We start from the raw sequence: 14770 nt of genomic DNA, 5'->3' as shown, positions 1-14770 counted from the left end.
TGAGTCCCACACCTCTAGCAGGGTGGAGCAGTCAATAAACCTCCTCAGCCTGACACTGCAACAGCACTGGATGGACCTGGGCTTTCTTGGCCACCATCCTGTGCCAGCTGGATTTTCAACTTAATGGTCACTTGCAAGAGATGCCTCAAGGTTCTTTGAGCTCCCAGAACACCTGATAGCAGTATGGGGGAAATGTGGATGGGGACATCCTGATCATCTCCCTTAAGGTAGTGCAAATGCAGCTGGACAGCTGCATGTGTCTCCTGAATGCTGATGGCTCGCACAGAGCTGGGGAAGGTGTACAGACAGTGCATCTCCCATAGAGCTGCCTCTGAGCACCACACGTCTCTGGGGATCTCCTGTGGATGGGGAGCCTCCATCCCTGTAGGCATGAGCTGGGAAGCACCCTTCTGCAGAGGATCAGGGAGTTCTGAGCAGTGTGGGATCCCTGCACCAAGCAGAGAGCAAAGGCATTTGGTGGGTTCTCACCATCTTCAGTTTGGCAATACTGATGTGCATGAAAGCTTCTCTCCTGCTCAGACAGGTGACTCCCAATGGAAGGTCTCTGGTGGTCTTACCAGTGGGAATATGACCATAGGGTAGCAGTCCCTCTCCCCCCTCCTATTTTCCCTGGCACATTCCGTGTGTTTGGCAGTAGCACCAGGGAGTAGCATCCCATGCCCATCTCCCCCTGCCTCCATATCCCTGTACCCCCTGCCCCATCCTGCTCACAGGTGCAGGAATGTGAAGAGCATAGAGGCACAAATTGCTTCCTTGGGATGACTCAGCCTCAGGCTGAGCTCAGCATCCCTTTCTGCTGAGGGAAGTGGGATGGGGAAGGTCAGCTCCAAAGTTAGGCAGAAATCTGGGTTTGGTGGTGGTGCCTCCCCTGGCAGTGGTGCCCACCTTGAGCTGTATTCTTACTCAGGCTTCTTTCCACAGCTTCATCTCCCTGCACTGTGCTGGGCAGCCCTTGTGCTCTGCTGTCCCAGTCAGAATGAGCCAGGGCAAGATCACACTGCCTCACCTTTGCTGTGCTGGTGATTTGTGTGAAGATATGTCAGCTTTTGTATGTTTCTTTGGCTTTCATAAACATAACTTCTCTTTCTTTTGGCAGCCCGACTGCTCCGTTTCTACCCATGTAACCCACGGCAGGGCAGGGACTGGGCTGCAGCCAGGGAGATAAGCTGTTCCCTCAGAAGATGCTGCCTGCTGGCATAGGAGGCTGGAGAAGCTGAGGATGCTGTGGGGAAGAGGCAAGGGGAGGTTTCACAGTGCTCTGGGGTGGCTGGTGCTGCCAGGGCCTGGGCACTGCACATCCCACAGGTAGCACCCACCTCTCCCTCCTCTCCCACTGGTCCCGGCCAGGCTGTTGTGCATGCAGAGCTTGACCCATGCTTTCTATCACACCATTATTTGCAGTTCCCATTTCAGACCCTGCCAGATGTCTGTCTCCTGTCTTTCTGTGTTTTGGAAAACACTCCAGAAGAAAAAAACCCCAGCACTATAATACTTCCCAACACAAAACTAAGTAAAAAGATGCTGTTTTGTTAATGGTTCAAAAATCCCCATGGCTGCTTCAGTGGGCAAGACTGCACAGCAGGGCCTGGTGGGACCTACAACATGAGGTACTTGTCACCATCCTCACTGTGCCCAGGCTGTCAGGATGATTTCTGCAAGGATGTGGCTCCTTCCCCTTCCAACTCCCCGCTGCTGCTGCAGCACAGGGTCCTACACACAAACACACCACCTTTCCATGCCTCCTCTTCCTCCAGGATGAGCAGAAAACAGCAGCAGCAAAAGCTAAAACTGAGCAGGGTGGGGAACATCTGGGGTATAGGAGTGTTGGTTGGGTCAGTGCACCCAGAAATAAAAGCAGCAGTTGCTATTTTCTGGCTGAGCAAGGATACAGTTGTGGCAGGGGACAGTTAGGTGGGATATCAGAGAAAGGCTCTTCCCCCAGAGGGTGCTGGCACTGCCCAGGCTCCCCAGGGAATGGGCACAGCCCTGAGGCTGCCAGAGCTCCAGGAGCCTTTGGACAGCGCTGCCAGGGATGGACAGGGTGGGGTTGTTGGGGGTCTGGGCAGGGACAGGGGCTGGGCTGATCGCTGGATCTGGCAGGGCCAGGAGCTGGATCCTTGTGGGTCCCTTCCAGCTGAGAACATTCTGTTCAAGGTTGTGGGGAACCGGGGATTTGGGGGTTTCAAGGGCATTTTGTGCCTTGGGTGTTCAGGAGGCAGCACCTGCAGCCCCACACAGCCCCTGCGAACATGCGCACAGAACACCACTGACCCAGGCTGCTGAGCTGTCCTGTCCTAGGAAGAGGACTGGGGAGGGGATTATCTGCACAAAAGAGGGCCAAGAGAGGTTTCTCCTGCCCTCCTACACAGATGTCTGTGTGTCTTTGCAGAAGCTCACAGTGCTCCTGCATCAGCCAGCCCTGGGTGCAGCTGCAGTATCAGAGCTCAGCCCCTGGGGCACCAGGGTACTCTGTGCCACTGTCACAGCACCCTGCATGGGCTGGAAGGCAGCCCAGGGCCTAGAACATCTCCCATCTTCCTTTAAATTCCCGGAGTCCATCTGCTGCCTGCACCAGTGCTGTTCTGGTCCCATGCTCCAGACAAGGCTCCCTGCTCCCCTCCAGGTTTATTTTTTTAAGGCAGAAGAGTCTCAGCTAGAGGAAAGGCAGGAGATGAACAGCTCTGGAAAGCCAAAACATCACTCCTTTGTTGTGGGTGGCTCACCAAGTAAAGGGGCTGACCCTGGAAAAAAGGAGACACTGCCACAGCTCCAGGCAGGGAATCCCAGAGATGTCTGTGGTCCTGCAGATCCCAGGAAAAAGTGCCCCTAATTTGAGGCATGAAAGCCTGCAGAGTGCATGTCCCCCAAAAGCAAGTCTCTCCCATGCTGCCAGCCCCTCTTCTGCAGGTACGGGGATGGCCCAGGGCTCCCAGCTCCCCCAAACCCATCACAGGAAGCCTCACAGCTTCTCCAGTCCCTGTCCCAGGAAGTTTGGTCTCACTCCTTTCTCCAGGCTCTGTCTCAGGCCAAGCATGCAGCATTAACCCCCCTTTGAGACCACGGCAGTGCCTGGGCACATGTGGCTGCCCAAGAACAGAGAGAGAGAGACGGGAGCAGGAACAGTTGTGATTTAATAATTTCCATTCTCTACAAATCCAGTGTACAGCAGAGACGAGCTGTGGTCCAGCTCCTGGTGCTCCCACTGCTGTGGTCCATCATTAGAACCAGGCACTGTGGGCAGGAATGGTACAGGGATGGGGCCAGCCCACTCCCCTCACCCCTCCTGCTCCATTGGATGTGTGCCTGAGGATGGACAACCCCAGGCAGCTTATCCCAGTGGGATGGGGGAGAGCGTGGACCTGCCCAGCTCTGGTCAGTGCAAAGCCAGTGAGCAGGCAGGTAGCTGTCTGGAACAGGCAACAGGGGCTGATCCTGCTGCTTCAAAGGTCTGGTGGAGGCTAAGCTCCAACCCTGGCAGAGGCTGGAGGAGCTTCTGGCTGAGGCCAGCTTGTCCCCAAGTCACCCAGCCCACCTGGACCTGAGCCCATGGGCACAAGGCAAGTGGATAAATCACCCTGTGCAATCCTGCCAGGGAAAAAACACTGGGACAGCATTCATCAAGGCACAGAGCAGATTGACAGGAGAGCCCCAGCATCTCCCCAGGGACAGCTCGAGAGGCCGTGGGATGGCGGAGGGACATCCCTGCAGCAGCAGTGCCAGCAGGGCGATCGCAGAGGCCACCGAAGGTGTGAGTGGTTCAACAGCAACAAGGACACTTCTCTCCCAGGGCAAAGGGGCTGGGGGAGCTGCAGCAGAACTGGGATGGGGAATGGTGACAGTGGTTCAGGGCGAAGGTACAGGAGCCCCAGGGCTGAGGCTGGGGTCAGTGGCTGAAGAGGTTTCCTGTGAGGAGACGCCTCTTGACCTCTTTCCAGAGCAGGTCCCGCTCGCGGTTCGCCCGCTGCATGAAGCCCCTGTTCTCCTGGGCCCGGCGGGACAGGTAAGGCAGCACCTCGTTCACCGGCCCGTAGGGCACGTACTTGTACACGGGGAAACCCGCCTGGCCTGAGGGAGAGAGGCTGCGGCTCAGGGAATTGCCGAGAGAGAAAAAAAGTGTGCAAAAAGGAAAAAAAAGGTAAAAAAAAAGGAGGAAAAAGGTGAAAAAATGTGAAAAGGGAAAAGAGGAAGAAGATACTTGAAATGGGGAAAAAGGGGGCAAGGGGGAAGAGAGGGGGGAAAGGGACAGGAATGGGGAGAAAAAATGGGGAGAAGAAGGGAAAAAAGGGCAAAGAAAAAGGGGTCAGGAAAAAACAGGGTGGGGGAAGAAAAAACAGGGAGGCAAATAAAAAAAGGGGGGAGGGAAGAAAAAAAAGCGGCCTGCCCTCCCATGCCCTGATGGTTGTGCAGGAGGCTGTGGCTGGGCTCTGGGATGGGGATCCCGGCAGCGGCGGAGCCTGGTGGGGGGGGTAGCGGTACATCTCTCCCGGCTCAGCACCGAGAGCTTGGGAAAGCGCCAGAGGGAGCGGGCCGAGGTCACCAGGAGCCCTGGGAATGTCGGCAGCCGGGGCTGGGCCAGCTCAAGGAGCGTTCAACCAGAAACATCAAGTTAACACATTTTTCCAGCATGACCGGACGAGGCTGCAGACGGGCGGCCAAGCCCTGCTTCCAAGAGAACCCCAGGACAGAGCAGCATCTGTGCTGAACAGCTGCCCAGTTTGCCTCCTGCTGCTCTGCTGGCCTTGGGACTCTGTTCTGGACACTGCTGTGGGCAGGGGGATCAGTTCCTGACCTGGGCTGGGTACCTGGACCCTTGTGTGTCCTTCTGTCCATGCCCCTGGCAGTGCTGCTCTGCTGCCTGGGCTGGTGGCTGAGGACAAAGTTACACAAGAGGCTGGTGCCAGCCTGTTAGCAGAGAGCCCAGGACTCGGTGTGCACCTCCCATGGAGCCAAGGGACGCCCCAAGTCAAGGAGGTACAGGAGAGGGTTTCTGTCTGCCAGGACCAGTCTCTGCCCCACCCTGAGACCCCAATCTCTGCTCCATCTCCAAAGTGGGAATGTTCCTGCCCAGCCACTACAGGCTCATGGAACCTCAGGAGAGAGATGTGACTCTTCAGTTATAACCTCATCTACATCTTCCCCAAACCCCACCCAGGGGTCACAGCATTCCCCACAGAAAGGCACTGTGCTCAGCCAGTGCTCTATGACAGCCCTTCCTTCCTTCCTTCCTTGACCCCAGAGCAGCTGGAGCACTCTGCCAAGCCCCCCCACTCCCATCACTCACCCAGGGGGAAGGTGATCTGGTCACACATGCCTAGCAGCTGCCCAAAGCACACCTTCTTGTCCGAGGGATGGATCCCCAGCTCCATCATCCTGCAAAACAAGCCTCAGCATAGGGGGAGAGCAGACACAGCAGAGCTCACTAGGGCAGTGTGTCCCACCAGACGACTGGGGATCATCTCCAAGTAGGACAGTGTGGCACTGACCACGTCCCAGAGGGATGCTGGGATGTAGAGCTTGAGGGATTTGTTTTTTTACAGCAGCCTCTGGGTTGGTGATGGGACCTCAGCTCCAAGCCCCATCTAAAGCCCTGAGCACCACGTGGGAGCCAGGATCCCCCCAAGTGGGCTCAGGGGAGACCTGGCAAACCACAGCACATCTTCCAGCATTTCTGCTGGGCCCCCACATTCCCCAGACCCCTTGTCCCTGCCTCACCACGCTGCCTGACCAGCACCTACCTGCGCAGGGTGAACTTCACGGTGTCCTCATTGTGAGACGCCACCATCACACTGGCTTTCCGGCTGCGCTTGATCTCCTCCAGGACATACTCCAGGCATCTGTAAGGCAAGACAGGCCTCTGGTGAGGCCTCTTCCCACTGGGGCAACAGGCAGCAGTGTGGCTGGGGCTGTCCCCTACCTGTGGTACATCTCGTTGGTCTTCTCATAGGTTGGGTTGATGGGATCCTCGTAGCCCATCTGAGCCGCCCTCTCCCTCTCCTGCTCCATGTAGGCGCCACGCACCAGCTTGGTGCCGAAGTGCCAGCCCTCCCGGCGCGACAGCTCCACGTCCCCTGTCACGTTGTTGTAAGCCTCCTGTGACCAAGTGGAAAAGATGGCACAGGGCTATTACTCCAGTGCCAGCCCTGATTGCCTCAGCAGCTGTGCCATTGCTCTGCCATGGCTTCAGGAGATGAGGTCTCCCTGCATCGGCCCCAGTGTCCTGGGACACGCTGGCCTCACCTTCAGGTAGCACTGGTAGGTGTTGTAGATGATGGGCTGGCTCCCGTTGAAGCGGCGCTGCGTCTCCACGGTGAGGCGGCTGATGGCCGGCTGGAAGTAGCTCTGCTCCGCGTCTACCATCAGCCTCACGCCCTTCTCCATGGCTCTCTGGGGGGTGAAGGACATGCGGGCTGGGTTCAAAGTTCCTTGCGTCCCCCTCTGTGAGTCCCCCAGCCCCAAGGCCCCCTCACCCTTGCAAGGACATCCATGCGTTGCAGCACCCTCTTCATCTGCAGCTCCTCCTGCTCGCTGAAGCGTGACAGCAGAGGCTCCAGCTGCCCAGTCTGAAACAAGAATGGCTTTGTGGCACCCCGCCAGCACCCAGCTCTGCCCATGGGGGACACAAACGCCCCTGGAGGGAACCCAGCCCCAGGACTGCTGCCCCATCCCAGTCCCCACCAGCCAGCAGGGCGTAACAGGGTGCCCATCCTGCCAGTGTGGTTGCACACTGTGGTCACAGCATGGCTGAGCTTTGCAGACACCAGCACCTACTGGAAAGAGCATGAGACCCTTGCCCTGTTCCCACAAAGCCTCTGTGGGACCACTCTGGTAGCAAAGGTGGGTACCCACCTTCCTGTTGGGGATGAGCAGAGGCCTGGAGAGCTTGGTGCGGCTGTCAAACAGGCTGTTCCAGTCCAGCAGGTCCACAGTGCTGGGAGCAGAGAGCCAGGTCCTTGCTGGTGTCTTGCAAAGGCACTCCCAGCCCCCACCAGCAGGAAGGACACATGACATGTGCCACCCTGTCCTGTCTTGTCACCTCCACCCAAACTTCCCCTATGTTCCATTGCTATGCTGAGCCACAGCAGGCCTTTGGAGACCTCCCCTTGCTGCTGCCCCAGGGACAGGGACAAAGTCCCCCAGTGTCCCTGCCCTGCAGCACCCCCAGCTCCCAGGCAGCTTACCCGCTCGTGCCCAGGTTCTCGCCTGTGAACCACTGCTGGCTCTCTGCCTTGCTTGCAATGCCAAGGTTGGCCAGTGCCTCCTGCCGCCAAAAGAAGCATCAGGGGTGTGTCTGCTTGAGGTGTCACAGCTCAGGGCTGCTCTGGCACCTCTGTATCCATCAGCACCTCTAGCAGTGCATCCCTGCAGCACAGCCTCCTCCCACAGGCTGCACCTGCCTCACCTGCAGCTTCTCCACCTCCAGCTTTGTGTCCAGCACTGCCCGCCCAGCCTGGCCCTCCTCTGCAGCCATTTGGTAGAAGAACCTCCGCCACTTTACCAGCACCTCTGAGAAACGCACCTGTGGGGACAAGGCTCCAGGTGAGACACCCAGGCTGGAGCCTCCTGTCCTGGCAGGGCTTTGCAAGATCACACCCAGCCCGAGGAAGATGCTGACCCCAGAGCAGGGCAGTATAGACCCCTTCATGTCAACTTTAAAGTTCTAAGCTCTTTGTGTCTCCCCAAAAGCTGAGGCAGGGTCTGCAGGGGTCTTGGGCTCTCAGGGGACAGGCTGTTGGTGCCCACTCCTCACTGCCATTACTAGAGATGCCACCTGGCACCTGCCCCAGCAGAAGCATCATCTGTGGCCCTGACTCTGCCCCACCACATTCTGACACAGCTCTGGCACTCACCAGGAATTGGGGTCTGGCCAGTGCTGTCAGCTTGATGGCAGAGAAGCCGTCCTCTGAGCTGCCACCTGGATAGAACCACAAGGACAGAGTCAACCTGACTATCAGCCCTTGGGTAGGAGAGATATGGTGGTGGTGGGACTGAGAGATCCTTGCAGTCCCCAGCACAGTGGGGCTGTCCATGACACGTGGAGCACTCACTTGAGGCATCAATACAGCGGAGGAAAGTCTCCATGTGCTGGTCACACTTGGCCTCATCGGCATAGAAATAGGTGTGCGCCCCGGTGACTCCACCATGGTGATCCCCAAATCCCTGATGGGCTCGGTTTTGCTTCTCCCTTTTTTCTGCTCCTGGGTTGGAAGAGGATGGAGATGGGCCATGCCCCACCAAGCTCCTACAGCCTCCCCAGGAGCTCCCCATGTGGGTGAAGGCAGAGAGGCTCTGGCTTGGAGCTCAGAGAGCCCCCAGCGCTGACATGGGCCCTGCTTGCTCTGTGCCCAAGCAGAGGCCGAGTCTTTGCTGAGGGCAAGACTGGGCCAGGAACCACGTTGCTATTCCTCCAGCTCATTTTTTGAGGCTGTGGTACCTGGGTCCTTCCCCCACAACACCAGGCCTGCCGTGCCTGGACCTCCAGGCTATCTCCTGTCACTTACCTCCCATCTCCTTCTCGGCTGCAGAGGTGCGGGAGCTAAGAAGAGAAACAGGAAAGATAAGGGCCAATTCAGCAACCCGCTGCAGCCCTATGCTGATGGGCAAGACAGCTCTGAGGCTCCTGTGCTGCCATCCTGGTGCTGGACCCTGCTGTTCCCTCACCATCCCATCACCGATGGAATCCAGCTGGCAGTTCAGATGCCCAAAACCCACCTGTGGAAGGGAACGGGGCTTCACCATCCATCCAGGGAAGACCTGGGAGCCCTGCGGCAGCACAGTGAGGATGGCCTGTCCCAGGGTTCAGAGCTGCTCTCCAAAAGACCACACCATTGCAAAGACAAGGTCAGGCCAGTGGGGTTGGCATGCTCCATCTCTGTCCTGCTCATGGTCCTTGCTGAGGTGACACCAAGCCTCAACCCACTGCGTCCTCACCTTGATGGCACCAGCAGCCAGACCACAAAGCACGGAGCTTCTCCAGACCTTGAGCACACCAAGCACACACAAGGGTGCCTGCTGCCTCACACTCCTCTGTGCCATTGCTTCAGCCAACAACTCACAAACAACATCTTGTTTTCAACTCCAGCTGACCTCGGATGTCATTTTAAGCCCAAACTTTCTGTCATGGAGATAACAGGGCTCTGACAGCCTGGGGGATGATGGCCAAGTCACAACATCCTAACTGAGCTTGAGTAGCTAAGCCTTCTTGCTGACACCTTAAACCCAGCAACAGACCCAGGGTCTGACCTGGAATGGGGCCAGCCCCTGGAGAGCAGCCCTGGGTGGCAGCAGAGCCATCCCCTTCAGGAGGCCTCTGCCTTGGCATCCCTGTCCCCAGACTGGCCATACCCAATGGCGAAGAAGCACCGTGCAAGGGAAGCAGCAAAGCCACCCATCCAGAGCCAGCAAGCTGGCCAAGAGAGCAGAGAGGCACATGGCAGGGTCCCAGGACACGTTCTCCCATATGAAAACCCTGTGACAGGGATTAGGGGCTGCTGGAAGCATAACAACCTGAAACAAGCTGTTCCCTCTGGTCCCCTGGAGCCAGGACCAGCCCCACATCACTCAAAGTGCCACATGAGCCAGGGCAGGAGCAGCTGGAGCTCATGGGAAGCAGAAGGCACCATATCTAGCAGGCTCTGCTCCTTGATTTTACTCACCTGAGGACAGGGAAAGTGGCTTTTTGTCCCTGAGTACAGAGGGTGGAGGAAAGGAAGGAGGAGAGGTCATACACTCAGCAATGGCATTTGCCAGCAAAGCCTTTGCTAGGTGGAAGCTCCCTTTGGAGCAGGCAGCATGGCACAGGGGACAGCTTCAGCTGAATACTGCTGTGACATGAGGGCACACATGGGTCCTGTGGGCAGGGGACAGCTCTGAGCACACCCTGGGCACCACATCCAAGGTACTGGGGACAAGTGGCTGGAGTGAAGGCAAACAGCAAACAGCGCCCTTGGAGTTAAGAGTGTTTTATGTTCCTGAAGATAAACACACCCTTCCCAGCAGCATTTCTGCTGCATGACTGCACCAGCTGTTCCTTCATCCTCTAGAGGGCATTCAAAGCAGTGCCACGGTGCTCGCTTTGTTTTTCTGAATCAAGCAAAATAAAGGAAGATGCTTCCAGCTGAAGAAATAACTTTGTCCTAGATATCAGCTGTTCACTTTGCAATATTAATCTTGGCCAGAAAAGCCATTCCCTCACCCACCAAGTGCCACTGAACCCAGCTTATATCTGACCATCCCTTCTACAAACCCACAAGTCTCCCAGAGCACATCCCATCTCCAGGCACTGTCCAGACGCTCCTGGCAGGCTGTATCCAGACAGGAACAGCCTCAGAGTTGAGCTCAGGGCCTGGGAGATCACACTTGCCTAAAGCAGGTTGTGAGGACTTGCAGGATGGCTGGGAAGGGTAATGCAGCTGACACAGCAGATGGGGCTTTCAGGAAGTTTTGGATCAGGCCAAGTAAACCAGCTCAGGAGCAGCACAAAGGTCCTGCTGTTGGAAATAATCCCTTTGGCCCCACAGGTTACCCGGAGGGTGCCGGCAGCACAGCATGTGTGCTTTGCTCATCAACAAATGGGTCTGGCAAAGGGGATGAGGGATCAGGGAAAAGCTGTCCTTGAATTACTACATCCAAGGAAAAGACTCATAGTTACATGAAGTCCATTTTGGAGCTATGGGTGGTGCTTAAAATCCCATGGGTAGGAATAAAGCAGAGCTCTTGGCAGAATACACCTTCAACCTGCTCCGTGCAGGAGTTGTCAGCACACACCAGCCCAGGACCACCACAGGCCTTGGAGAGCTTGAAGCTAAACAGAAGCTGGCCCATGATCCCAGGGAACATGCTGACAAAGCACAGGACAGGGGTGGCAGCTGGGAATGAGCACTGGGAACAGGAAGAGAAGGGGAGGCAGCAGCTCTGGGAGCAGCATTGCCCAGGCTGGGGACAGTGATCCTACACTGGGGCAGGTGTCAGATATCCACACATGGAATTTCTAGAGGAACCCAAGTCCACACTCTGCATGGCAGAGCCTGAAGAGCATCTGACAATGCTAGGGGCAAGATTGTCCCTCCCCTGTGTCAGCACAACCCCAACTCATGTGCATACTTGGGATGCCTGTGTGCCAGCAATGGTCCCAAGGCTGCCAGGAGGCTACAACCTCCTTCACTATAGGGGGGCTCGCTGCTTCACCCCACAGGTACCAGGAGCCCCGGCCCAGTGCTGCCTCTCCACCCCCCACCCAGGGCTGCAGCCACACTGAAGCCCCCAGACCTCTGCTGCCTGGAGAGCACTTATTTTCCAGCTGTGTCACCATGACCTGGCAGCAGCCTTCAGCACGTGGCTGAGGCCTCCTGGGACAAGCTGGCAGAGTCCTGGATGCCAGCCTGAGCAGGACAGGCAGGGGCCTGTGGCAGGCAGGATAAGCCGGTTCTTGCCCATGTTGCATTGTTGTTCCCAGCCGGAAAGGCTGTGGAAAAGGTGCCACAGCCCATTGCTGGGGCAGAAAGGGCATTTCCCTGCCATTGTGTCGAGCTTGCTCCAGAAGAACAGCAGGAGATGGTACCCAGAGGCCAAAACACCCACTGACTGCTGTGGTTTATAGCTCCGCTTCCTGGCTGGCAGCAGCACAACCCCAAAGCATTCACCAAGGGGAAGGACACAGCAGCCAGGAACGCAGGACTGCCCACCTCTCTCAACCACGTGCAGCCCAACTCAGCACCAGCCTGGCAGAAGCACTGAGAATTTGGGATTTTACCCCAAACAGAGCCAGGGAGGACCAAGAGTGGTGGCTGGCAAGGGACACCATTCAGCATAACACATCCAGGCCCATTCTGGGCTCAGTCCTTGTTCAGAGAATTATAGAACATCCTGAGGTGGAAGGGATGAATGAGGACATCAAGTTCCACTCCTAGCTCTGCAGAGGACAACAGTCTCACCCCGTGCCTGATTATCCAAACACTCCTTGAATGGCAGCCTTGGGACCATGACCACTCCCTGGAGAGCCTGTTCAGTGCCCAACCATCCTCTGGGTGAAGACCCATTTTCTGATATCCAGACAAATCCCACTGGGGCTTGGGCAGGGATGGCTTGGGAAGTCTCTTAGATGTGAATGGCCCACACAGCACAGGGAGAACTCACCTAGCCAGCAGTACCACATGTGCAAACCCCAAATCTGCAGTGGCGGGGAGCAGCACAGCCCAGCCAGCTCACAAACCACCGGCACCCATCAGCAGGAGGGATACAGTTGCAGGCAGAGCCTGTCTGAAAGTCTCCTGCGGTCCCCCACACCATAGCCCTTGGCCCAGGCACAGCCAGGCGTGGAGGGCAGCAGTGACAGCCTGGCGGCACCAGTGCTGCTGGCTCAGCCCCACGGGAATGCTGAACACTGCCCAGACCATGGCTGGATGTCCAGGGGAGCAACAGCTGACCTTCAAAAACAGCCACATACCTTCAAAACAGCCACCCTCCTGCCTGGCAGCAGCGCGGTGTTTTGAAGCTTTTCTAGAAAAACCCCAAAGTTTCCTGCCCGCTCTGGGATGGTGCAGCCCTGCCTCCCCCCTCAGCAGCGTGTGCTCCCACCATGGACCCACAGACGCTTCACTCCTGGGGATGTGTGACAGCGGCAGCAGCAGCAGCAGCGAGGGCAGTGGCACATGGGGATCCCCGATAAGCAGTTCCCGGGCGTGGACCAGAGATAAGGCGCGCAGCGGCACCACCTGCCTGACTCACATTCTGCTCGCAAACCACCCTAAAAAGCCGTTCCCGCTGTGTTTTTGACAGCACGGGACAAGCATATGACAGCCGGACGGTGTCCCCAGCTGCCAGCAGCGACTGCCGCCGTGCAGCCTTGCCCGGGGAACGGCGCAGTGTCCTCCGGTAGGGCCACCCTTGCTGTGGGTGGGGGGACACCGCCCACCCCCGTGACCGCGGGGTGACGGCCAGCGGCCCATCGATCCGGAGAGTGCAACTGACCGGAACTGGAGCCCGAATAATGGAAAGTTACAGGCAGCTTTGGGCTGGTGCCAGCTTTTGGCAGAGGGCGGGAGGCAGTGAAGACTGCCTGGGACTGCGGAGCAGTGCGGGAAGGGGGGCACTACCCCAGCTTGAGAGAGATGGAAATGGTGGAGGGTGGAAATAATAAAATCATGGAATTGTTAAGATTGCAAAAGAGCTCCAAGATCATTGACTCCACCAAAATGTGTGAAGCAGCATTTGTATGGTGGGGAATGGCGGGGGCAGGAATGGGGGTCAGCATCCCGATGGCGGGGAGGGGGAAGGGGGACTTCAGGGGAAGATGGAATGGACGGGGGGGGGGGGTGGTTAACATCCCATAGGAGATGGAAAATAGAGGTGGGAACCCCCTCAGGGTGTGCAGGAGGGTTCGAGGTGTACAGCACCGCCGGGGACGGGTGCACTCCGGTGTGTGCAAGGGAATAGATGGGGACAGAGGTGTGCAGCAGACAGGGGGGCAGCACCCGCTATGTGAAGAGGGGCGGGGGGAGCGATACGGCCCAGTGGGGGCTCAGCACCCCAGTGTGCAGGACACAGGCACCGCCATGTGCGGGTCACTGCCATCCCTGTGTTCTGGCCACTGTCACCCCCGCCTGTGGGGCACTGCCGTCCCTGTGCTGTGGGCACTGCCACCCCCGAGTGCGGCCATTGTGCCCCCCTGTGCGGGGCACTGTCACCCCCGTGTGCGGAATGGGCGGTGCCACGGGGGGCGAGGCCGTGACGCACGGCCCAGCAGCCAATGGGAGCGGGGGGCTGGGCGGGCGCAGCCAATGGCAGCGCGGCCAGGGCCCGCCCCCTCCCCGCCCCAGCCCCGCACTCACCGCCCGTCGCCCAGGTCCTCCTCCACGCTGTAATCCAGCACGGCGCCCACGCCGAAGGCCTGGTTCCGCCGGAGCAGCGGCTTGATGGCCTCCTGGTCCTCCCCGGCCACGAACTGCCCGTAGAACGTCATCTTCATCAGCCGCTCGAACAGCGTCTGCCCCAGCAATCGCTGGCACAACTGCAGCAGCTGCGGGACAGCGGCGGCTCAGCACCCGCACGTCCCGCACGGGCACTCCCGTAGGAGAAGTCCCCACGACCCAGGACTGGCATTCCTCAAAACGGGCTGCCGCCGGCTCGGGTCCGAGAGCTCTCCAACACCCGCACCCTCAGACCGAGGGTCCCCCTGGAAGGGGAATGACAAGTCCCGAAATGGGCACCCCTAGGGTGAGAGCGCCCCCAGCCCAGGACCGGCACCTCCCGGAGTGAGAGTATCCCTGGCACGCACCAACATCCTGCAAAACAGGCACTCTCCCGGAACGAAAGATGTTCCCGTTCGGGGCATTCACCCCCGGAGCGACAGAATCCCCATCCCGCACCGACACGTCCGGAAGGGGCGCTGCCCATGCTGGGGCTCGCAGTCCCAAAATTGAACTTCCCGGAGCAAGAACCCCCTCCAGAAGGAGGCTGGCACCTCCCGGAGCGGGCGTCCCTGAGCGAGAGCCCCGCCGGCCCAGGGCCGGGGACAAGCCCCGCTCCGGAGCAGCCCCCCAAGCCAGATCCCTTCCTCCACCCACCTCCCGGTTGTGCTGCACCAGCGGCTCCACGGCGCACAGCCCTAGCACCACTAGCCCCCGCAGCAGCTCCGCGTTGCTCTTGCTGCGGAACGCCTCGCGCGGGTCCCCGAAATCCACGGCGGGCGGCGGCGGGCCCCGCTCCGCGCTCCGCGGGGGAGGGGGCGGCCCCGGCCGGGGTCCCGCGCCCG

General features: G+C 58.6%; 1 protein-coding gene across 3 annotated transcripts; it reads right to left on the bottom strand.

Annotated features, from left to right (window-relative positions):
• Positions 1-3119: 3119 nt before the first annotated feature.
• Positions 3120-14764, bottom strand: LOC121344524 (proline dehydrogenase 1, mitochondrial-like). 3 transcript variants are annotated; one of them, XM_041420572.1, is made up of 14 exons: positions 14583-14764; positions 13848-14035; positions 8520-8554; positions 8067-8216; positions 7869-7933; positions 7421-7537; positions 7200-7279; positions 6868-6949; positions 6489-6581; positions 6259-6405; positions 5936-6111; positions 5757-5855; positions 5303-5391; positions 3120-4086 (listed from the first exon to the last, which is right to left on the bottom strand). In XM_041420572.1, the coding sequence occupies exons 2-14, from the start codon at positions 13982-13984 to the stop codon at positions 3905-3907; spliced, it is 1452 nt and encodes a 483-aa protein (XP_041276506.1). In that variant the 5' UTR covers positions 13985-14035; positions 14583-14764; the 3' UTR covers positions 3120-3904. The 3 variants fall into 3 exon arrangements, with proteins under 3 accessions (XP_041276506.1, XP_041276505.1, XP_041276504.1); XM_041420571.1 differs by lacking the exon at positions 14583-14764 and adding an exon at positions 8731-8823 and having other exon boundaries at positions 13848-13985; XM_041420570.1 differs by lacking the exon at positions 14583-14764 and adding an exon at positions 8680-8730 and having other exon boundaries at positions 13848-13979.
• Between the last annotated feature and the right edge of the window lie 6 nt (positions 14765-14770).

This window comes from Onychostruthus taczanowskii, unplaced genomic scaffold, assembly GCF_017590055.1.
Source record: "Onychostruthus taczanowskii isolate IOZ18803 unplaced genomic scaffold, ASM1759005v1 scaffold64, whole genome shotgun sequence".
Taxonomy (NCBI): domain Eukaryota; kingdom Metazoa; phylum Chordata; class Aves; order Passeriformes; family Passeridae; genus Onychostruthus; species Onychostruthus taczanowskii.
Note: the sequence above shows the minus strand (reverse complement) of the source record. Positions and strands in the feature narration are given on the sequence as shown.